Source organism: Anopheles maculipalpis, chromosome 3RL, assembly GCF_943734695.1.
Source record: "Anopheles maculipalpis chromosome 3RL, idAnoMacuDA_375_x, whole genome shotgun sequence".
In the NCBI taxonomy this organism is placed as follows: domain Eukaryota; kingdom Metazoa; phylum Arthropoda; class Insecta; order Diptera; family Culicidae; genus Anopheles; species Anopheles maculipalpis.
The window spans coordinates 18,824,106-18,846,416 of NC_064872.1; the positions used below are offsets into that span (position 1 = coordinate 18,824,106).

General features: G+C 45.0%; 7 protein-coding genes across 8 annotated transcripts in view; all 7 read right to left on the bottom strand.

Moving 5' to 3' along the window:
* The window catches only part of LOC126565807 (angiotensin-converting enzyme), a 76,423-nt gene extending 74,153 nt beyond the window's left edge, over positions 1–2,270 (bottom strand). The window contains exons 1-5 of the mRNA XM_050223016.1: positions 1,900–2,270; positions 1,186–1,809; positions 418–576; positions 235–342; positions 33–165 (exon numbers count right to left, since the gene is read on the bottom strand). Coding sequence (XP_050078973.1) covers positions 33–165; positions 235–342; positions 418–576; positions 1,186–1,809; positions 1,900–2,247 — 1,372 coding nt within the window. The 5' untranslated portion in view covers positions 2,248–2,270. The remainder of the gene's footprint in view (positions 1–32; positions 166–234; positions 343–417; positions 577–1,185; positions 1,810–1,899) is intronic.
* Positions 1–22,311, bottom strand: part of LOC126564110 (ribonuclease Z, mitochondrial) — a 346,473-nt gene that overhangs the window by 36,300 nt on the left and 287,862 nt on the right. The window lies entirely within an intron of this gene.
* LOC126560453 (angiotensin-converting enzyme-like) lies at positions 5,806–7,926 on the bottom strand. The gene is made up of 4 exons (XM_050216412.1): positions 7,675–7,926; positions 7,236–7,599; positions 6,794–7,157; positions 5,806–6,724 (listed from the first exon to the last, which is right to left on the bottom strand). Exons 1-4 carry the CDS (start codon positions 7,924–7,926, stop codon positions 5,806–5,808), a joined length of 1,899 nt encoding a protein of 632 aa, XP_050072369.1.
* Positions 8,684–10,774, bottom strand: LOC126564363 (angiotensin-converting enzyme-like). The gene is made up of 4 exons (XM_050221391.1): positions 10,523–10,774; positions 10,084–10,447; positions 9,642–10,005; positions 8,684–9,572 (listed from the first exon to the last, which is right to left on the bottom strand). Exons 1-4 carry the CDS (start codon positions 10,772–10,774, stop codon positions 8,684–8,686), a joined length of 1,869 nt encoding a protein of 622 aa, XP_050077348.1.
* On the bottom strand, positions 11,665–13,754 carry LOC126565843 (angiotensin-converting enzyme-like). Its single transcript, XM_050223053.1, has 4 exons — positions 13,499–13,754; positions 13,060–13,423; positions 12,625–12,988; positions 11,665–12,553 (listed from the first exon to the last, which is right to left on the bottom strand). Exons 1-4 carry the CDS (start codon positions 13,745–13,747, stop codon positions 11,665–11,667), a joined length of 1,866 nt encoding a protein of 621 aa, XP_050079010.1. The 5' UTR covers positions 13,748–13,754.
* Positions 14,060–18,985, bottom strand: LOC126564320 (angiotensin-converting enzyme-like). Of its 2 annotated transcripts, none has more exons than XM_050221322.1 (5): positions 18,719–18,985; positions 15,670–16,033; positions 15,239–15,602; positions 14,292–15,172; positions 14,060–14,225 (listed from the first exon to the last, which is right to left on the bottom strand). In XM_050221322.1, the coding sequence occupies exons 1-5, from the start codon at positions 18,983–18,985 to the stop codon at positions 14,209–14,211; spliced, it is 1,893 nt and encodes a 630-aa protein (XP_050077279.1). In that variant the 3' UTR covers positions 14,060–14,208. The 2 variants fall into 2 exon arrangements, with proteins under 2 accessions (XP_050077279.1, XP_050077280.1); XM_050221323.1 differs by lacking the exon at positions 18,719–18,985 and adding an exon at positions 17,432–17,738.
* On the bottom strand, positions 19,852–22,229 carry LOC126564305 (angiotensin-converting enzyme-like). The gene is made up of 7 exons (XM_050221307.1): positions 21,960–22,229; positions 21,515–21,878; positions 21,235–21,455; positions 21,026–21,168; positions 20,245–20,952; positions 20,006–20,178; positions 19,852–19,933 (listed from the first exon to the last, which is right to left on the bottom strand). The coding sequence occupies exons 1-7, from the start codon at positions 22,227–22,229 to the stop codon at positions 19,887–19,889; spliced, it is 1,926 nt and encodes a 641-aa protein (XP_050077264.1). The 3' UTR covers positions 19,852–19,886.

Sequence of the window (22,311 nt, forward strand, 5' to 3'; positions counted from 1 at the left end):
ACAGCAAACCAAACATTAATCCATGTACTTACTGTTAACACGTCCGGCATCGTTCGTAAGATCTACTAGCTGCTCGAACAGATCGCGCATATTTCGTCCAGATTTACGACGCCACTCGAGCCAGGTGTACTGCAGTTCGTTCCAATCACGACTCTTCGCCATTATCTACGCAAGGGTGATACCAAAACTACCATTTAGCATTGCAATTCCGATGAGAAGCATTCATTCACTTACGTCTTTCAGGTGGGGCTGCAGCCGTAGACCACACTCGAACGGTTGCTCGTAGGCACAGATGGTAGCACCATTAAAGATGGCCAGCATATCATTCACAATTCTATTGTACTGTGTGTGGGAAGATACAGTATTGTGGTTCGTGACTCATGCGAAAAAAGGCAAACAGATCGTATTTATACCTACCCTGTCAAGCTGATCTGGTGGCAGAGCACTTGGACCGATGATCGACATAAGCCGCACCTGGCGGTAGAGCTTGTCATCGAATATTTTTGTCTGGTCGATTCGACGCATTTGATCCCACAGTAGACGTTGGAAGTCGTTGTATCGTTGCTGAGCTGCAAGCTGCGGACAGCGAAAGAAAAACAATTTAATTGTGATGAAAGGTTGTGTTTTAGTACTACAGGATTTGAGGAATAGTTTCTGGAGCCTTCTGACATTAATATTATGCTTAAAATCTCTGCAGTAGACGTCAACGTGGATAAGCTGTAACTAAAAAAATATTTTCTTCTCGTTAATTAATACAAACACCCCAAACAGATGCAGTTCCAGTCAAACCCATTCAACGATTTGTCTACTTAAGGCTCAAAGCTATTCACCAAGCACTTGTGAACCACAAAAACAAAGCATTACAAACTTCTGCATCTGAAATTCCCTCAACCTTTACCAGTTCATGCATAAATCAACTACAAGCCATTACAATCGAGCGGTGGCTGATCCGTGAACTACCTCACTAGATGTCACTAATCTGCGCTCTATGTCAATGTCAAACCGCATGCGCCACAACTAGCCACAGTTTTCCCACATCTAATTTTACCTTTCCACGGTGGGAATTGTTTTCAACACGATCATTACCAACTCTGCTCAACATGCAGGCGCACTACCGTTTAAAAGTGCCGTTCGCCGTCTTCGTGTGACCTTAGAACCTTATTTTACCACTACCGCTATGCTTACCGCTTCGACCTGAGTTGCATCGTTGATGTTTGTCTCAAAGTTCCACTGTGCTGCCACGTTTAGCGAACATTCTAGCGAGCTTTTTCGATCAATTTCCGTAAGAAAGGCTCGCAACTTTTCCGTTTCTGCCCGAAATCGACGCTCGTTCTCAATGCGAAACCGTTCTTCTTCCGGGCTGCGATAAGGATCACGGTAGTTGGGATCATCGGGGTACCGGTTGCGGTCACGGTAGGAAGGATCTTCACCCGGGAAACGTTGATTGGGATCCCGAAAGCCTTGATCACGGTAGTTAGGATCACGGACGCCCGGCTCACGATAGTTAGGATCGGGATTCCGCCCACCAAAGTTGGGATCGTTAGGATTGTATGGCCGTGCGTTGGGATTGTACCGGTTACGCTCATCATCATCCCGGTTCGGATTGTACGGTGTGCGATCCCGGTAGAGTAGTGGGTTTTCTACATCCGATACATATCTGTTACGATTTCGATCACCACCGTCCTGATACAGCAGCGGATTGTCTACATCGGAAACGCCAGGGTTTGGACTTCGATCGCCTGGATACCTTTCACGGTTTGAATTGCGGGTAGGATCGCCGTACCTGTTCCGATCGTTGTACGAGTAAGGCTGCAGATCAAAAGAATTCATATAACCCATCACTTCATGATCATCCAGCATCGTATGTTAGCATCAGTTTGCCAATATCACACCACTTACCGAGTCCGGTCCAACTCTTCTATCGTACTCATTATTCGCACGACCCTGTGGCTGGGCCGGATAATTGGGTCGCTCGTCTTCTTCATCGTCATCACCATCGTACGGAGGACCAAACCGTTCGCTTCTACTACGATCGTGCACACTATTCCCATCCCCACTGACCATACCGTCAACACCCAAAGGCACACGCGTCGGAGCACCATCGCCGTTGGGAAATGTCACCGGGCGGCGCCCTTCAATACCCGGCGGTGCTAAAGGCGGAAGGTTAAGCTGTGGATCAGCCTCACAATGGATCGATTGTAGCACATACACCGCAACGAAGGTGCACTTTATCAGCAGCCGTAACATTGCGCAACCTTATTATCGTGCATATGTTGCAGGTGCTTTGGGTTATGCTTGTACAGAGGCAACACTTTTTTCAACGGATTATGCTAATCGTATGTGGGTATTTGTTTCGACGATCGTAACGGTTTCACTTTCACTAAGTTTTAATATATTCCACTGCTCACTTGAACTGTAACACTGTAAACACACGTCCAAACAATGCATAACTCGTATTTCGAAGGTTTGTTTTTAATGATTAGGTAAACTTTTCATTTTTGGAACACTTTTTCAAGATAAGTTTTCTTTTATCATCTCAAAATATATTGTTTTTTCTACATTGCCGCGCACTTTATCTGCCTCATTACCATTGAACCTATTTTCCAAAGCAATTGAACGATGGAACGATATAAATACATAAAAGGATCTAAATGAGTTTTCAATTAGGAATCGTCCTTAGCTATAATAGCCTCCAAATAAATGATAACGCTTTAGAGGACTCTTCTACTTATTTTATTTAGTAATTATGGCTGGACCGTCCATAAATAAAAGCTACGCATTATAGCACACATTTACATTAAAAAAGACGTACTAAGTAAATAAAAATATTCTTATTTACATATTGTATCTAGGCTTAAAACTAGATGTTTAACCATGTTATGGGATTGTCAAGTCCTCACTACGAAGGAACAGTCCCCATATGGAATTTGAACTTGGCTTATGGCGTATACACCATACCACCGGACAATCGCTGGCTGTAGGTATTTAGAACACTTATAATCATTACAATGTTTAGCAAAACCATAAGCAACCTCTCTTTGTTTTCTATCGTATTTTAGCTTTTATTTAAAAATTTCGAGCAAAAAATGTTTTGTTTTGCTTTTTCAGGGACGGCCTGGCCATTGCTGCATGAAATTTCAGAACCCGAAATTAGTTGCAAAAGCACACTTTCTATTTACCAACAAGGGGCGGCCAGTAGTAATACGACAGCGGCGCCGGTCTTCAAACGGGAGGACTCGGGTTCAAAGCCCAACCGGACCGTGCCTGCGTAGTGAAAACTGATTACCCAAAGCTTACTAGCTTTGCCTAGATTTACTAGCCTTTGTTAAAATTAAAAAAATGTGAAAAGAATCCATTATTTTATTCTTCATTGCCTTTTGGTAAAGTTTTTTATTTAATTTCATCACACATTCTGAAAATATATGCTTATCAATTTAATCAGAAGCAATTTCTTCGTTGATTCGATGATATATCCTCGTTTTACCAAAATTGATTCACTGAGAATTTGCACCATAACCTCACTTTTACACTTTGATAAAATTAGAATTTGTTGTGCTTCACTGTATGTATTTCATAAAACTTTTCGTAAAAACGGTCGCACATACATACATCAATGTATTTATTGCACAGAACATTATCGCAAACTCATTAATTGAATCCTCCTATGTTGCTCACTTGGTCACTACACAAACGAAACCTAAACTTCCAGAATCAAAAGGGATTCTAACAAAATTGTCCATCCTCGACGAGCAACCGAACGAAACTGAAAGCTCCCGGTGCGCAATCCTATCGGTCCCGTCAAACTGTGCGGGTAGTAATACACCTGCCCCAAGTCGGAAGTTGCCAGGTCCCAAGCAATCAAACCAATTGTACTGTACTGTTTACAGCGGGAAATTTTGTTTTCCTCCCGCTACGACCCCCAAAACCCACTACCGCTCCCTTTGCTTCCTTTACTTTCCGACCCGTTCGAAACGTTCCACTAATGGTATTCAAATTAAGTGTCAAAGTGAAACGGCACTACTGCCTGACTGACTGCCGGTCCCACCTGTCCCACCGACCCTACGGCCATTTGCTATTTTCTCACTTGCACAGGGGAAACAATTACTGTGCCAACCGTGCGCACTGATAGACGCTGATACGACACGCGGGAGATGGCAACTTCTAGCCGACGTTCTTACGTGCTCTGTGTGGAAGTAGTCATGCACCATCATAAGCATACCGGTGACTCAGTTGCAGTGGACCTAACCGGTACGCACCGTTCGGGGGGAGCTAGTAGCGTGTCCAACATCTAGTCTTACCCTGCCACTGTAGTCTCGGTAGATGAGATAAGAATAGAGGCATTCACATATGGAGAGCGCATGTTAATGAAAATTAAACCTAACCACTACGCGCATGACTCCAAAAAAAAGGGCCAACATGTACCAACAATGCAACACCAGACCACCCTATCAGGCCATAGATACAGGTCATACGCATTCGAGGGTACGGTACGGGCCCCACGGCGTGGGAAACCGCTGGGAACCCGGCGTGCCACTGTGTACGATACGTGATAGCAAGCAACCTCCCGTCGGTAACCTGTGACGCCGAAACAATAAGATTCTTTCTGTGGTTTCGTGTAACCGCAAGAGACGTCTCCCCGGGAGAGGGACAGGGTACCGGGTCTTCGCAAGAAGCACAACAAAAACTGTCAACCAATTTTTATGACCCCCGGTGGCATGTTGTCGTACGTTCAGGCGCTGACCACAGGATCATTCTTCCGAATGACCGTGAAAGGGTCACACTGACCAGCGCGCGTGCCACGGGCACGGGGGAAATATGGTTACAATTGTAATTTACAGCAGTACCCGTAGCCTGTCGGCCTGTACTCGAATGTGTTTTATGCAAAGTTGGCACGAGATGCCGATCGTGCAAATGAAGCTGTCAATGATTCACACTATTTATAGGTTAGGTAAACGTTAAACAAGGTATGAAAGGATCGTTTGTTTCTGGTGAGCTGTTTTTGGCACGCTATTGTTGTCGAGGCAGGTGAGTTGCATCTCAAATTATTGACATACTTGCCATGCGTTACGACGATAAAAGATAACCCTGCAAAGACGATGTCCAAGAGCATATAAACCAACATGGGAGCGATCGTACACTGTCACATCACAGTGTAACTGACATGAACAAAGCTCGTGGTCTACGACTTTTCATCCTACTGCTCCAGTATGGACTATCGACAAGCAACCTTTTCAACTCCTGCTGTTACGCAATCATCAATAATCAAACGCATGAATTTCTAGTCCCCAGTACTATCGTCGACGAGGGTGAAAACGACAGCCCGTACGTGGTGGCATCGAAGAGCAGCGGGTTTGCAAGCACCTGGAGGCTCTCCCAGCGACAGGTGAACGGTGAATCGCAAGTCACTTTTCAGAATCTTCAGAGCAAACAGTTCATGTTCACCGGAGCACACAATCTCCTCTACACCGGTGACTTACCCTACGGTGCTAGTTCGTACTATTTGCTTCCGAAAGGTGTTCCGGGTGGTTTGATCAGCCAGCGTAATACCTTCGGGGGATATTATGAGTATGTGCGTACGGAAAAGTATCCCGGGTACAGCCACGGGTTTGTGAAGCATGGAAAGCTGATTGAAAGAAGCTATTGGACGTTTGTTCATCGACCGTGTATTTGTTAGCTTTTGATGGTTCGGTTTATTTTAAGTCGGTAGTAGCTCGTCTAAGGTAGTTTCGGCTTTCGCGGACCATAGAATCGTTACGATGAGACACATTCTGGAATCAAAAAGTAGATAAAAATTAATCATAAAATTTAAAAAAAAACTTTGCAAAAAAACCAGTATGGCTTACTTTTGGTTTCTTCCCATCCGACGTAAGCTCCAATGCGTTCGTTTTCAACTACCAACCAATCGTACAATGGTTGGAAGTATTCAATCAGAGCATCGGCACTCATGCGTCTCACTCCTGTGAGAACCTCCATTGCATCGGGCCATGGTTTCGATGATCCCAGCTCCAACATTGCCTTGATAGCATTGCCTGCCTCAGTGCTCTGATAAATGTCACAATTATTCAACGTCTTCTCTGGATCTCCTGGCACATACTCGCCGGCCTTTTCACAAGCTGCTTTGTGAAACTGAAATTGGATAATGAACGATACAAAGTATCGCAGATACTCTACATCGGCCGACACATGGTATTTGGCAGGTGCATCGAAGTCAGCCTCCGATCGAACTACTGGTGGCTCAACTCCGGAGTACTTCGATCGCATCTCCCAGAACTTGCAGTTGTACTCCTCAGGCTTAATATCACCACGGAAGATACCCCAACGGTACTTGTCCAGCGTGTAGGCGAATGGAAGAAATACCAGCTTGTTCAATGCAGATCCATAAAATTGATTCAACTTCGATTCTTCGTCAAGCACATAGTCCTTCAACAGTCCAATCTTCTCCAGATGCTTTGGTGTCGAAACCGATAGAGACAGTACATCTCCAACAGCCTCATGGAAGCCAGGATTGGCTCCATCACGGTACATACTTGGAAGGTGTTGATACTGTAGGAAGTACTGCACATGTCCCAGCTCGTGGTGAGCCGTGAAGAACTGGTCCATCGTAACACGGGTGCACTGCTTAATACGCACGTCATCAGTCTTCGAGAACTCCCAGGCACTGGCATGACAAACCAAATCCCTACCATCGTCTGGCTTCTCGAGGATACTCTTTTCCCAGAAGGAACTGTAACAAGTGAACCAGGTATTGAGACTGTTTTGAGACTATTCGATTCAATGTGTGATGATCACTTACGCGGGTACTTTGGTCATGTTCATCGATTGGAAGAACTCATCGCCCATCTCAAACATCTGTATTGGAGTGTATCCCTGACGAACCATCTCTTCCGTCACATCCAACAGCTGACGATCCGGGAATGGACTGGTAATGGCAGCTACACCCGCCCAATCCTGAGCCCACATGTTACCAAGCAAATGCATAGGAATTGGTCCCTTCTCTGACACCACCTCGTCGCCATAGTACTTTCGCAGCTGATGACGTACATTAGCATGGATCTGCTCGTAGAGTGGACGCAGCTCCTCAATAACGGCATCAACCTGTTCCTCGAACGTGTCGTCCTCGTATGCGCTCAGCCAATACTCCGCTCCAGACGCATAATCTGCAATTCATATCAGACCATTCAGATTGTTAATCAGCTGAAGCCATGGGATGAGATAGCGGCTATCTTCAACGCAACTGTTCATCCTTGCCGCTTCTCCATTCAAATCAACATATTTTTGGAAGTCTTCTCTCGTCGGTGCACCAGCAGCATCATACCACTGCTGCCAGTAATACTTCAACTCCTCAGGGTCACGGCTGTTGGCGAGGATCTCCGTCAGCTCCGGTTCCAATGCCAAATCGCATTTGCTACCGTCACGATAGTCGCAAACCTTCACTTTAGCATAGTTCTCCTGCATCCGATTGATTGCATCCAGCATCTCTGCGAATGTGTCCTCCGGCAGCACAGAGTATCCCAGCTTGGTGAGTTTTCGGATTTTACGCTTCAAATCCTCATCACTGAAGCTTTCGTAATCATACTTCTTCAGAGTGTTGGCAACTTCCTTGAAAGGAAACAAACGAAAGACTCCCATAGGTTACGTAACGCTCACTGATTACGGGTCACGTGTATCACCTACTTTCACGAACACAGCATTCGCTGCTGCCACTTCATTTTTTACCACCAAATTGTCCTCGTTGATGTTGGATTCGTATGCCCATTCGGCTTCCGTGCCAACGTTTCGTCGGGCTAAAATTTCTTCATCAATGCGCTCGACGTATTCACGGGCTTCGAGTTCCTCCTCACTGGCAAACTTTGATGTTTGTAGTTTGCCACCGAAAACACAACACACCAAACCAAGCACTAGCAACACAACCGGTAGGAGCCTCATCTTGATGAGGCGTGATTCGTACGAAGATCGAAACTGATGCACAACGGTGTTTAGCATCTGCTTTTATAGGCAGTTTGTTATCATATCTAGAGGATTGTCAAGCTTGTTCTTTACTTCAATGGACTTATTGTAGATACTGACACTACGCATCAGTGGAGGTTTCGAAACTCAATCTTATTTTATCGAACATTGATACAGAAGTGTGATTGACATGTAGAGATTAGATTTCATGCATAAACTAATGAACGATAGCTTAGCATCTTCCAAGCAGCATATGCAGTTCTAACCAATAAATAGTCAAACAACGCTTATATTATATGAGACAAAGGTTTTTCCACTAAGGTTCGAATCGAAATCCTAGCAATGTGATCCTGAAGAAGGTAACTCGATAGGCTACAGCAGCGCCGATCTTTACACGGCTTAACCGGCGTTCACATCGAACCCAGCCGTTCCTGCGTAGTGAGGGTCGACTATAGAAGTACATTTTATCAGCAAGTTTAGTAATCCAATTTACTTAGTAGGACGTTACGCCAAGAAGACAATTTCTTAAAACTTTAACTGATACAATAATTAAAAGCAAGATAATTTCTATGACTATTTTCAGTAGTAAAATCATGAACTCGAATCAAGATTATTTTTAACTTACATTTATTTATAGCCAAGAATTGATTTCATCATTTATTTTGTAACACATTCTGTAATCAATGAACAAGAAAATGAAAATATTAGTTTCACCCACAAAGTTGGTATAGAAAGCTTACTTACTGTCTGTTTCCTCCCATCCTACGTAAGCTCCAATGCGTTCGTTTTCAACTACCAACCAATCGTACAATGGTTGAAAGTATTCAATCAGAGCATCGGCACTCATGCGTCTCACTCCTGTGAGAACCTCCATTGCATCGGGCCAAGGCTTCGATGATCCCAGCTCCAACATTGCCTTGATAGCATTGCCTGCCTCAGTGCTCTGATAAATGTCACAGTTATTCAACGTCTTCTCTGGATCTCCTGGCACATACTCGCCGGCCTTTTCACAAGCTGCTTTGTGGAACTGGAATTGGATAATGAACGATACAAAGTATCGTAGATACTCTACATCGGCCGACACATGGTATTTGGCAGGTGCATCGAAGTCAGCCTCCGATCGAACTACTGGCGGCTCAACTCCGGAGTACTTCGATCGCATCGCCCAGAACTTGCAGTTGTACTCCTCAGGCTTAATATCACCACGGAAGATACCCCAACGGTACTTGTCCAGCGTGTAGGCGAATGGAAGAAATACCAGCTTGTTCAATGCAGATCCATAAAATTGATTCAACTTCGATTCTTCGTCAAGCACATAGTCCTTCAATAGTCCAATCTTCTCCAGATGCTTCGGTGTTGAAACCGACAGAGACAGTACATCTCCAACAGCCTCATGGAAGCCAGGATTGGCTCCATCACGGTACATACTTGGAAGGTGTTGATACTGTAGGAAGTACTGCACATGTCCCAGCTCGTGGTGAGCCGTGAAGAACTGGTCCATCGTAACACGGGTGCACTGCTTAATACGCACGTCATCAGTCTTCGAGAACTCCCAGGCACTGGCATGACAAACCAAATCCCTACCATCGTCTGGCTTCTCGAGGATACTCTTTTCCCAGAAGGAACTGTAACAAGTGAACCAGGTATTGAGACTGTATTGAGACTATTCGATTCAATGTGTAATGATTACTTACGCGGGTACTTTGGTCATGTTCATCGATTGGAAGAACTCATCGCCCATCTCAAACATCTGTATTGGAGTGTATCCCTGACGAACCATCTCTTCCGTCACATCCAACAGCTGACGATCCGGGAATGGACTTGTAATGTCGGCAATGTTTCCCCATTTTTGAGCCCACATGTTACCAAGCAAATGCATAGGAATTGGTCCCTTCTCTGACACCACCTCGTCGCCATAGTACTTTCGCAGCTGATGACGTACATTAGCATGAATCTGCTCGTAGAGTGGACGCAGCTCCTCAATAACGGCATCAACCTGTTCCTCGAACGTGTCGTCCTCGTATGCGCTCAGCCAATACTCCGCTCCAGACGCATAATCTGCAATTCATATCAGACCATACAGATTGTTAATCAGCTGAAGCCATGGGATGAGATAGCGGCTATCTTCAACGCAACTGTTCATCCTTGCCGCTTCTCCATTCAAATCAACATATTTTTGGAAGTCTTCTCTCGTCGGTGCACCAGCCGCATCATACCACTGCTGCCAGTAATACTTCAACTCCTCAGGGTCACGGCTGTTGGCGAGGATCTCCGTCAGCTCCGGTTCCAATGCCAAATCGCATTTGCTACCGTCACGATAGTCGCAAACCTTCACTTTAGCATAGTTCTCCTGCATCCGATTGATTGCATCCAGCATCTCGGCGAATGTGTCCTCCGGCAGCACAGAGTATCCCAGCTTGGTGAGTTTTCGGATTTTACGCTTCAAATCCTCATCACTGAAGCTTTCGTAATCGTACTTCTTCAGAGTGTTGGCCACTTCCTTGAAAGGAAACAAACGAAAGACTCCCATAGGTTACGTAACGCTCACTGATTACGGGTCACGTGTATCACCTACTTTCACGAACACAGCATTCGCTGCTGCCACTTCATTTTTTACCACCAAATTGTCCTCGTTGATGTTGGATTCGTATGCCCATTCGGCTTCCGTGCCAACGTTTCGTCGGGCTAAAATTTCTTCATCAATGCGCTCGACGTATTCACGGGCTTCGAGTTCCTCCTCACTGGCAAACTTTGATGCTTGTAGTTTGCCACCGAAAACACAACACACCAAACCAAGCACTAGCAACACAACCGGTAGGAGCCTCATCTTGATGAGGCTTGATTCGTACGAAGATCGAAACTGATCCACAACGGTGTTTAGCATCTGCTTTTATAGGCAGCTTGTTATCATATCTAGACGATTGTCAAGCCTGTTCTTTACGCCCATGAGCTTGTTGTTTATAGATATACTTCGCATCATCGGTATCAAACTCAGTCTTATGCTATTGAACCCGTTAAGAAGCAAATGAATGAGGTTTTAAGACCCCAAAGCCTCTATAAAATAAATAAATAAGTGTTATCGAACTTTGGCATAGTAGCGAAATTGACATTCAGAGATTATATTTCATATCATTCAAATAAATGAACAAATTCTTAGCATCTTCCAAAAAGCGCATGCAGTGCCAATCCATAAAGAATCAAGCAAATTTTTATTCAGGCAGGAGAAACCATTGTTTTCCCCGCAGATCGACTCATAATGCCACGGGTTTCAACGCTAAATTTTTCGTGGCATCAAATTCTATTGTGGTCTACGTTTTTGACTCATAGAAGTCAAATAGATTCTCATATCCGTCGTTTATGGTTTATGTTTTCTTTCACCTTTTCGTAATCTCCAAATCCTTTACACCCTGTTTTGTGAAGAATTCTAATGAAAAAGTGCTGAGATTTTATTCCTATTACATAAAAAACATAATCATACATACATAAGAAACATAATCTGCTACAATGTGATATTTTAATACTAACATTTCAAATTTTATACTACTTCTATGATCATTTTCGGTTCATCAAATCATGATTTCGAATCAAAATTATTTTCTACTTTCATTTATTTATAGCCATGAAGTGGATTTCATCATTTATTTTGACACACATTCTGTAATCAATGATCAAGAAAATGAAAATATTAGTTTCACCCACAAAGTTGGTATCGAAAGCTTACTTACTGTCTGATTCCTCCCATCCTACGTAAGCTCCAATGCGTTCGTTTTCAACTACCAACCAATCGTACAATGGTTGGAAGTATTCAATCAGAGCATCGGCACTCATGCGTCTCACTCCTGTGAGAACCTCCATTGCATCGGGCCATGGTTTCGATGATCCCAGCTCCAACATTGCCTTGATAGCATTGCCTGCCTCAGTGCTCTGGTAGATATCACAGTCGTTCAGTGTCTTCTCTGGATCCCCCTTAACATACTCGCCGGCCTTTTCACATGCAGCTCGGTGGAACTGGAATTGGATAATGTACGATACGAAGTATCGTAGATACTCTACATCGGCCGACACATGGTACTTGGCAGGAGCGTCGAAATCATCTTCCGTTCGAACTACTGGAGGCTCAACTCCGGAGTACTTCGATCGCATCTCCCAGAACTTGCAGTTGTATTCCTCAGGCTTAATATCACCACGGAAGATACCCCATCGGTACTTGTCGATGGTGTACGCGAACGGCAAAAATGCTAATTTCGTCAAAGCCGAGCGGTAAAATTGATTCAACTTCGATTCCTCATCCAGCACAAAGTCCTTCAGCAGGCCAATCTTCTCAAGATGCTTAGGAGTAGAAACGGACAACGAAAGGACGTCTCCAACAGCCTCATGGAAGCCAGGATTAGCTCCCGATCGGTAAACACTGGGTAGATGCTGGTATTGCAGATAGTATTGAATATGGCCCAGCTCATGATGCACTGTGAAGAACTGCTCCATCGTCACGCGGGTGCACTGTTTGATGCGCACATCATCTGGCTTCGAGAAATCCCAGGCACTGGCATGACAGATAAGATCACGACCATCGTCCGGCTTTTCGAGGATGCTTTTGTCCCAGAAGGTTCTGAAAAATACAAAATTAATAAGCATTAACTATTTTCAAGCAGTGGGAAAAAAACCAAGTACAACTCTTACTGGGGGACTTTCGACATGTTCAACGACTGGAAGAACTGATCGCCCATTTCGAACATCTGGATTGGGTTGTATCCTTGACGAACCATCTCTTCTGTCACGTCTAACAATTGCCGATCTCCGAAAGGACTGGTAATATCGGCAATGTTTCCCCATCCTTGAGCCCACATGTTACCGAGCAAATGCATCGGAATCGGTCCCTTCTCCGACACTACATCCTCGCCATAGAACTCACGTAGCTTGTAGCGAACGTATCCGTGGATTTGTTCATAGAACGGTCTCAGTTCCTCAATTACAGCATCAACCTGTTCCTCGAACGTGTCATCCTCATAAGCACTCAACCAAGATTCAGCACCAGATTCATAATCTGGAATCATTGAAACAAAAATCATTCCGAGTTACATCCTACACAGATTAAAAAAGGGAGCGTCACTCAACTGTTCAACACGGCAGCCTCCGCATTGAGATCGACGTACGTTTGGAAGTCTTCTCTTGTCGGTGCACCAGCAGCATCATACCATTGCTGCCAGTAGTACTTTAGTTCCTCCGCATCCCGGCTATTGGCCAGAATCTCCGTCAGCTCCGGTTCCAATGCCAAATCGCATTTGTTACTATCGTGGTAGTCACACACTTTGATTTTAGCATAATTTTCCTTCATATTGTTGATGGCATCCAGCATCTTGCTAAACTTATCCTCAGCCAAGGCTGAATACCCCAAACCTACGAGTTTCTTCACCCGGCGCTTTAGGTCCTCATCCTCAAATCTTTCATAGTCAAACTGAGCGAGGTATTCCGAAAATTGCTACACAAATGTGGGTGAAAATGAAATTCGTTACCATGGAAAAGGCTCTCGCATGTATCATTAGTAACTTCTCACCTTAAAGAAGGCAGCATTTTCAGTTGCGACCTCATTTTTCACATCCAGGTTATCGTCCGTAATGTTAGAATCGTACGCCCAGTTTGCTTCACTGGCAGCATTACGACGGGACAAAATTTCTGGCTCAATTTCCTCCAAATATTGCAGCACTTCCTGCTCTTGAGCCGCCAAAATGCGACGAGGAACACTAGCTGCACTCACGTGACACACGAGGCCAATGGCCAACGAAATCAACAAAACGAACCTCATCCTGAATCACTTCACCTACACGAAAAGTGATACTGAGACGAAGCCCGCAATTTGCATGGCTATTTATTTACTTTTCTTATCACTGACAATTGGACAGGTGAACTGATAAGCGCTGGTACTTAATTATTTACGTTTAATTTTGTATTGTTATGCAAGCATTAGAGTATACGCCCCACCGATAACAGATGACACTAAACAATCCCCGATATCAATAACACAGCCGTATGATTAGATGAACTTAAGATGTAAGTTGGAGGCTTGAGGACATATTTTTTCTTTTCGTTTGCCTAACTCCAGAAGAGTCAAAAACAATTTGTATTTGTGTGTCTTACTTTATTAAGAAGCTCAACGATAACTTTCTACTCCAGAAGATTAGCAATATCATTGAATCGATCATGTCGACGTCTTTTAATGGTCTGGAGATCATATACGGGAGATACGTTATTGTAGATGTTCATACTTTACGATGATTTGCACTCTGAAAGAAAAAGCGAGCATTAAACAGTTGTGAGTTACACAGAAGCTGTTGATCTTGCACACTTACTAAGCTTTTCTTCCCATCCAACAAACGCCCCTAGGGCCTTATTTTCCTTCACCAACCAATCGTACAGTGGCTTGAAGTATTCGATCAACGCATCTGCACTCATCTTGCGCTGTCCGGTCAGCACCTCCATCGCGTCTGGCCAAGGCTTTGAGGATCCCATTGCTAACATTGCCTTCAGTGCATTACCGGCCTCGGCACTCTGGTAAATGTCACAGTTGTTAAGCGTCTTCTCCGGATCGCCCTTCACGTACTGGCCAGCCTTTTCGCAAGCAGCCCGATGGAACTGGAACTGCACGATGTACGACACAAAGTATCGCAGATACTCTACATCGGCCGACACATGATACTTCGCAGCAGCATCAAAATCGCTCTCGCTGCGTTCAACCGGAGGTTCAAGGCCGGAATACTTCGAACGCATCTCCCAGAACTTACAATTGTAATGTTCGGGCTTAACATCACCACGGAAAATTTCCCAGCGATATTTGTCCAGTGTGTAAGCGAACGGCAGGAACACCAGCTTCGACAGACCCGCTTGGTAGAATTGGTTTAGTTTCGATTCTTCGTCGAGAATAAAGTCTTTCAGTAGGCCAATCTTCTCCAAATGTTTCGGGGTCGACACGGATAGTGAAAGCACATCACCAACAGCTTCATGGAAGCCAGGATTGGCTCCTTCACGATAAACACTCGGTAGGTGCTGATACTGCAGATAGTACTGGATGTGTCCCAGCTCGTGATGCACCGTAAAGAAGTCCTCCATGTTGATGCGTGTGCACTGTTTAATGCGTACGTCATCCTTCTTGTAGAAATCCCATGCACTTGCATGACACACTAGTTCGCGACCATCGTTCGGTTTTTCCAAAATACTCTTCTCCCAGAAAGTGCTGAAAATAAACGAAACTTTCAGAACCGTTTTGGGTAACTAATGCTATCCCTCCTTATATACGTACGGTGGCAGCTTGGTCATGTTCAAAGATTGGAAGAACTGATCACCCATTTCAAACATCTTCACTGCAGTGTAACCTTGGCGCACCATCTCTTCGGTCACATCTAGCAGCTTCTTGTTCGGGAAGGGTGTCGTGATATCGGCAATGTTATCCCAAGTTTGTCCCCACATGTTGCCCAGCAGATGAATCGGAATCGGACCCTTCTCAGACACAATCTCGCTTCCGTAGTATTTCCTTAGCTTGTACCGTACGTAACCATGAATCTGTTCGTACAGTGGACGGATCTGTTCGATCGCAGCGTCAACCTGCTGTTCAAAGGTATCATCTTCGTACGCATCCAACCAATACTCAGCACCGGAGGTAAAGTCTGCAGTAGAAGAAACATTGCATTAGACCTTTCTCTTCTTGATCATCACACAAAATCATTTACTCACTGTTTAGCTGAGCTGCTTCTCGGTTCAACGCCACATACTCATCAAAGTCCTTCCGTACCGGCTTGCCAGCTATCTCGTGCCATTGCACCCAGTAGTACTTGAGCTCTTCCGGATCGCGGCTCTTTGCCAGCGTCTCGGTTAGCTCCGGTTCCAGCCCAAAGTTACAGTTTGACTCATTCCGATACTGACACACCTTCGCCGTGGCATAGTTCTCCTGCATGCGCGAGATAGCATCAACGAGCTGGGAAAACTTTGGCTCATCCAGTGCTGCATATCCTAGATCGGTAAGCTTCTTGATACGACGCTTCAGATCGGCATCCTTGAAGCTGTTAAAATCGTACAGCCGTAACTCGCGGGCCACTTCCTGTACGGAGGAGACAAATAGAAAAGAAGTTTGTTTGAGCCCAGAAATAACCAATAAATAAATTTCGCTCCACTTCACACCACACATTGGCGTCCTGATTAGCACACGGTTAGCACCTTCCAAAATACCGCATTGTACAGTGCCACCTTCATCGAAATTTCAGCCGTATATTCAGTAATGTTCGATTCGTAACCCCACGACGCAACGGTTTCATCGTACGTATGTTGCAATGTTGCCGATTCTATAGAGTCCAGGTACAACCAAACCGATCGTTCTGCGTACCGTACACGGTTCCGATTAACAACCACACTTCCGCTTACTAGCAGCACTAGACAGCACCAAAAAATCTGCCTAATCATAGTGCGATCGGCTTATATTTTGGTGACAAACAACAGCGGCAAACGCGATCGTTGTTCCACTCGCACCGCCCAACGGTCGACGAATGAATTGTGTACGGCCGCTCGACCATAAAGTTGCTCGATCAAAATCGTTCTGATCACGATCACGTGTGTTACGAAATGGGATGAAGATGGTCGCTCGCAGAGTACAAGCGGACACACACAAAAAATACGCATCAAAAATGAATTCCCTCTGCGTAATTTCAATCAATCTCGGTGGCCTTCACAGTCTGGCCATGCTTTATCGCTAGGGAAGTCTAGTAGTTGGCAGATTTTTAGTGCGTTTTTTTTTTTACAACAAAACGGTACTTGATCGCGTACATGATTGTACTGAGAATAGCTCATGAAAGTTTTCAACCTGATAGACGGCGAAAGGAAGTTGATCGCTCAGATGGCGCCAGCTGTTTGCTTATTGTGTGCATGTATCGGATGTCGATGATCGCAGATGACAAGATCTTCCGTTTTGGTGAACACTGTTTGCGCAAGTTGTGCGGTGATTGTTATCACAAGCGCACACGGGATGGAAGCTATAAATATCCGATAGTTCCCAGCCAATTCAACCGGTTCGCGGTGGATGATGCCGGTCGCGATGAGATTTTGTATTGACCAAAAGTAGCCATCTTGTTGCTGATAGTGGCCCTTACAATTGCAAAAGCTGACGAACAAGAGTCACCGTGCGGTGGATTTGTTAAACTGAGCAGCGGCAACTTGACGAGATCCACTCTTCCTCAACCATCGATAAATGTTGTTGAAGGTCTCCGCGCAAGACCTTGTCGATGCTATTAAACGCACTGATGATGCGAGGATGACCCGTCGTTCCTTCCCATCATCCACTAAGCGGTGTTTATACACTGAGTCAGTACTCGCGAACTCGCTAATGACATGCATACAAACTAAGCACCGTTCCCATTTACGAGGCACAATTTGTGGCGTACCGCCCACGCCGCATTTAAACCTTGGCCCTTTCCACCACTCCCCAAGAACTGTCCAGTAAGCGCACCTTGAAAAAGTTCGCATTACGCGATGCAGCCTCATTGCGCCGCTTTAGTGCCTCCTCGGTGATGTTCGATTCGTAGGCCCACGAAAGTTCGGTGGCGTTATTGTTGCGCGCCAGTATCTCCTCCTCCAGATCGGTCACATAGCGCTGGGCGGCCAACTCACTACGTTCTAGCTCCGGGTCCGTAGCGACGGTTACAGCCCCGAACGCAATCAGCAGCAACAGGGGCGGAACCATTAGGTTCGTTCTGACGATTGTGCGAATCATTTGTTTCACGTATGCAACCCTGCCGGCGGTCGGGTGACAACTGAACTAAGCGTCCAGCGGCGAAAGCTCTCTTATAGCAACACGCCACACCACACCACCGGCTTTAATTCTGCTCGCGTGCATCAAAACAATAGAAGAAGAGAACGGGTTCGTCAAGAAGGAGAACCGGCACCGGCACACGGAGCTTTGGTGATTGCGGACCGATCCGGCCACTCTGGATGGCAAACTGGATTGGAACGATTGGTGCATACAATTATGTTGAATTAAGAAGGGCATTGCTCCTGTTTAACCAGGCCCGATAGGTGTTGGTTGTCGGTGACTAAGCGGGTTGTTAGTCGAAGTACTGAACCAATTCAAATGTTGTCCGTAAATAAGCCTAAAGTACCTCAGAGTGTCATTATTTTGGGATCCATTTCTAAAAAAAAAAAAACATCACAATAGTGGATACGGACATTGCTGAAATTGGCACCAGCTTGTTTTCAAAAGTAATGATCATCATTGACAAAAGTAGATCTACTTTCTTTCCGAAACATGGTCCCGTCCAGAATTGGTTTTAAGACTTAAAAGCTTAAAAGCCTGTATCTGCTACAAAATAAAATCCCAATGGCAATCACATTCCGGTTTTCTCACCCGACAGCTGACGAGAATCCTCAACGCACGATCAACAAAAACGGAACTGAACATCGACTGAAGTACTTTTCCACCCAAAAAAAAAAAACTTGTTTCACATCCCATTCCGAAGAAGATCAAGATCACAGAGAACACAACACCCAAAGCTCCAAACAAGTATAACCAGTTCAACGAAAGTGATGCAAAATGTGGACCACACCATCCACCTCAGCGAACCACCAGTTAGACCCACAACTGCACGATCAAGTTTAACAAATCGCCGAAAGCCGTTTCTATCTTCCCGATTGATCGTAGAACTGGGCAAATTTTGAGGCGCCTTATGTTAATCCGCACTCCCGTTACTTCTATCCACCACACGATGATGTAACCGTCAAACTTAATCCTGTCTTATACCTTGAGAAACCGTGACTGATCATCGACGGCATCGTTGCGCATATCAAGCGTATCGTCAGTAATATTCGTTTCGTAGTTCCAGGACTGCAGGGTTGTGTTGTAGTTTATCTCCAGTATATCATTCTCCAGCTCGTTAAGAAAATTGCGTGCCATCGATTCACTCACTTCCACCTCATTTAGATCGTTGGCGGGCAGTGCCACTGTTGACGACCTCACACCAATTAACACCAGCACCACGATCACTTCCACTACACCACGCGTTGCCATGGCTCTTGGTCGATCGATAGCGTTGCTACCAATGATCCGGATTGGAATTGAATTCGCCCGATACGTTTGCTTCAGTAAATTCCGAGTTACTCTGACAAGGATTGTGTGGTCGTTACCGTTTTTATAGCTCCCGTATTTACGTTGATCGATGCTGAAATGATGATGATGATGTGACTCTAGGCAGGGAAAAAAAAAGACGACAATCTAGATGATATTTATCACATCACGAGATGTTTATCTACTGCCACGTACAGTGCGCAGCACAGTGTTGGATGTCCAATCGATCGTTCTGTTTCCGTTTATACGTCTATATCGATTATGGCTTGTCACGAAGGAATTTCACTGCAAAGTGTTTGTTTGTAGAAAGTAAAGTTGAAATATTCAACTTAAACATCCTTTTTTACTAAGATCTGATAATCGCTTCTTAGTAATTAATCTCATCCTAAGGCTTGACCGAAACATAACTTTAAAGTAAACATTCACACGTTATCGCTTGTGTCACATTATTTTCACATAGTTATTGTTCTTCTGCCGGCCATTAAACGGAATGACGCAAGTGAAGATGGTAAACGTGCGAAACGTTCCGAAAATTAGGAACGCAAGCTGGAACAGGTTTCAACGCCTTAATAAATAAAAAACTTGATTTATTTGTCTGGTGCGTCCTATACCTTACAAAACTCTCAGGTCTGTTGGTCTGAAACATGTTTTTATTTTTATTTGAAATTCTCACGATATGCGAGCGATTTGCGTTCTTTAAAAGTTACAAATAAAGACATGAATTATTTGCCCTAGTAGTAAGTCATTTATGCTTTATTCAAGGTCCACTTAATGAATCAAAATTGAGATATAAAACAAGTTAATTCTATTCCACAGTATTACTGTCAAGATCAAGAGGTCTCATTTAAGTCTCCAAAAAGTCGATTGGTTGAGCAATGGTGGAGACGCATTCTGAAAATAAAAAGCAAAATAATTTATTCCCAATTCAATAAAATAATTTCTATTGCTCATATTGAAACATACTTTGCGAGTCGGTCCAGCCAACGTGCGCTCCTACGCGAGCATTTTCCTCCAACAGCCATCGGTACAGTGGATCAAAGTATTCCAAAATAGCATCCGCACTCATCTTACGCTCGCCGGTAAGCACCTCCATCGCATCCGGCCACGGTTTCGATGATCCCAGCGCTAGCATTTCCCTGCAAATAATATCGGCATTTAGCACACCCTGAGCTCACCTTTTTTTACTTAATTTAGTAACTTACTTCAGCTTATTACCAGCAGCCGTGCTCTGATAAATGTCACAATTGTTAAGCGTCTTCTCCGGATCACCCTTCACGTACTCTCCAGCCAGTGCACACGCGGCCCGATGGAACTGGAACTGTATGACGTACGAAACGAAGTATCGCAAATATTCCACATCGGCCGACACATGATACTTCGCCGGTGGATCAAAGTCCTGCTCCGTACGTACGACCGGTGGTTCAACTCCTGAAAAGCGCGATCGCATCTCCCAGAACTTGCAGTTATAATCCTTCGGCTTAATTTCACCACGGAACACTCCCCATCGATACTTGTCCAGTGTGTAAGCGAACGGCAGGAACACCAGCTTCGTTACACCGGCCCGATAGAACTGGTTGATCCTCACTTGTTCGTCTTCTTCGTAGTCCTTCAGCAGGCCAACCTTCTTCAGATGTTTTGGTGTCGATACGGACAGCGAAAGAACATCTCCGACGGCCTCATGGAAGCCGGGATTAGCTCCACCCCGATACTCGACGGGTTGATGCTGGTACTGCAGATAGTACTGGATGTGGCCGAGCTCGTGATGAACGACGAAAAATTCACGCATATTTACGCGCGTACACTGTTTGATCCGTACATCATCGATCGAGTAAAAGTCCCATGCACTCGCATGACACACCAGATCGCGTCCATCGGCCGGTTTGACGAGGATGCTCTTTTCCCAAAATGATCTGATCATGCATTGAGAACATGTATACATTAGAATGTTATTATTAAATTTACCGTTCTAAACAAACGACTCACTGTGGAAGTTTTGTCATGTTGAGCGAGGTAAAGAAATCGTCTCCCATCTGGAACATCTTGATCGGTGTGTAGCCCTGGCGAATCATTTCATCCGTAACGTCCAGCAGCTTTTTCTCCGGGAACGGTGTAGTAAAATCGGCAATCTTAAAGCAAACAGATTAGCTTGCTATTAAACAGCAATTGCTCCACAAAAAAAAAAAATTGCTCACATTGTCCCACGTCTGTGCCCACAGGTTACCGAGCAGATGCATTGGTATGGGACCCGTCGGAGACACCAGCTTATCACCATACTTTTGACGCAGCTTGTAACGCACGTACGCATGCAGCTGCTCGTACAGAGGTCGTATTTGCTCGATAACATCATCGACCTGCTGCTCGAACGTGCTATCGTCGTACTCGTTCAACCAAACTTCCGCACCGGAGCTGAAATCTGGAGGACATCAAACGTATTGCACCATCGATCTGCTGTCCCATTTCCGTACTACTTACTATTCCGAAGGGCCGCTTGTCTATTCAGCTCAACGTACTTCTGGAAGGATTCGCGAACCGGTGCACCGGTTGCATTATACCACTGTACCCAGTAGTACTTGAGTTCCTCCGGTTCGCGATGATTGGCAAAGATTTCTGTCAGCTCCGGATCGAGCGAAAGATCACACTTGGCCGCATCACCAAAGGCGCAGAACTTTGCCTTGGCGTAGTTCGATTCCATGTTTGCAATCGCACCCAGCAGCTCCTTAAATTGATCCGCTGGCAGTACGGCATACTTGAGCTTGGAAAGTTTCTGAATTCGACGCCTCAGATCGTCATCCGTTAGCTGATCGGTCGGCAATAGGCGCAGTTCTTCGGCTATTGTCTGTCGATGGGAAAGTGCAAAAGGTCACTACTACTCAGTAATTAAAATGGCCATGCCACCATTTTATTACAGTCTACCTACCTTAGCAACCTCTGCGAACTCGGCAGCGGCTTTCGTCTTTTTTGCCAGGTTAATCTGCGTTAGGTTCGATCCGTACTCCCAGGCAGCTAATGTTTGCAGAGCTTTCGCTTGCTGATAACGTTGTTCGATCGTTTCCAGCGATTGGCGAACTTCACTCTCGGATGGTGTGGGTGCATTGGCAGGGGATTGGAGCGGCACGGGACCGGCTGCGATGGCGACCACTACCAGTAGCACCAGCCATACGGTAGATGATCTGACGATGTGCGTCATGTTAAAAACTTCTTCACGGTGCGATCATATAAAAGACAAAATTGTTCTTAAAACCACACGAAACTTCACAGCAATTAGGTTT

Excerpts from the sequence above, each read along its gene's own strand:
- LOC126564363 (XM_050221391.1), bottom strand. The coding sequence starts at position 10,774 with ATGAGGCTCCTACCGGTTGTGTTGCTAGTGCTTGGTTTGGTGTGTTGT. Across the intron at positions 10,448-10,522 it reads CGAATGCTGTGTTCGTGAAA|GAAGTGGCCAACACTCTGAA; the intron begins GTAGGTGATACA and ends TTTCCTTTCAAG. Across the intron at positions 9,573-9,641 it reads AACATGACCAAAGTACCCGC|TTCCTTCTGGGAAAAGAGTA; the intron begins GTAAGTAATCAT and ends CACTTGTTACAG.
- LOC126565843 (XM_050223053.1), bottom strand. The coding sequence starts at position 13,747 with ATGAGGTTCGTTTTGTTGATTTCGTTGGCCATTGGCCTCGTGTGTCAC. Across the intron at positions 13,424-13,498 it reads AAAATGCTGCCTTCTTTAAG|CAATTTTCGGAATACCTCGC; the intron begins GTGAGAAGTTAC and ends ACATTTGTGTAG. Across the intron at positions 12,989-13,059 it reads GGAGGCTGCCGTGTTGAACA|ATTATGAATCTGGTGCTGAA; the intron begins GTTGAGTGACGC and ends CAATGATTCCAG.
- LOC126564320 (XM_050221322.1), bottom strand. The coding sequence starts at position 18,985 with ATGGCAACGCGTGGTGTAGTGGAAGTGATCGTGGTGCTGGTGTTAATT. Across the intron at positions 15,603-15,669 it reads AGAAGCAGCTCAGCTAAACA|ACTTTACCTCCGGTGCTGAG; the intron begins GTGAGTAAATGA and ends CTTCTACTGCAG. Across the intron at positions 15,173-15,238 it reads AACATGACCAAGCTGCCACC|CACTTTCTGGGAGAAGAGTA; the intron begins GTACGTATATAA and ends GTTTATTTTCAG.
- LOC126564305 (XM_050221307.1), bottom strand. The coding sequence starts at position 22,229 with ATGACGCACATCGTCAGATCATCTACCGTATGGCTGGTGCTACTGGTA. Across the intron at positions 21,169-21,234 it reads GGGCACAGACGTGGGACAAT|ATTGCCGATTTTACTACACC; the intron begins GTGAGCAATTTT and ends GTTTGCTTTAAG. Across the intron at positions 20,179-20,244 it reads GCTGCTGGTAATAAGCTGAA|GGAAATGCTAGCGCTGGGAT; the intron begins GTAAGTTACTAA and ends TATTATTTGCAG.
- LOC126560453 (XM_050216412.1), bottom strand. The coding sequence starts at position 7,926 with ATGAGGCTCCTACCGGTTGTGTTGCTAGTGCTTGGTTTGGTGTGTTGT. Across the intron at positions 7,600-7,674 it reads CGAATGCTGTGTTCGTGAAA|GAAGTTGCCAACACTCTGAA; the intron begins GTAGGTGATACA and ends TTTCCTTTCAAG. Across the intron at positions 6,725-6,793 it reads AACATGACCAAAGTACCCGC|TTCCTTCTGGGAAAAGAGTA; the intron begins GTAAGTGATCAT and ends CACTTGTTACAG.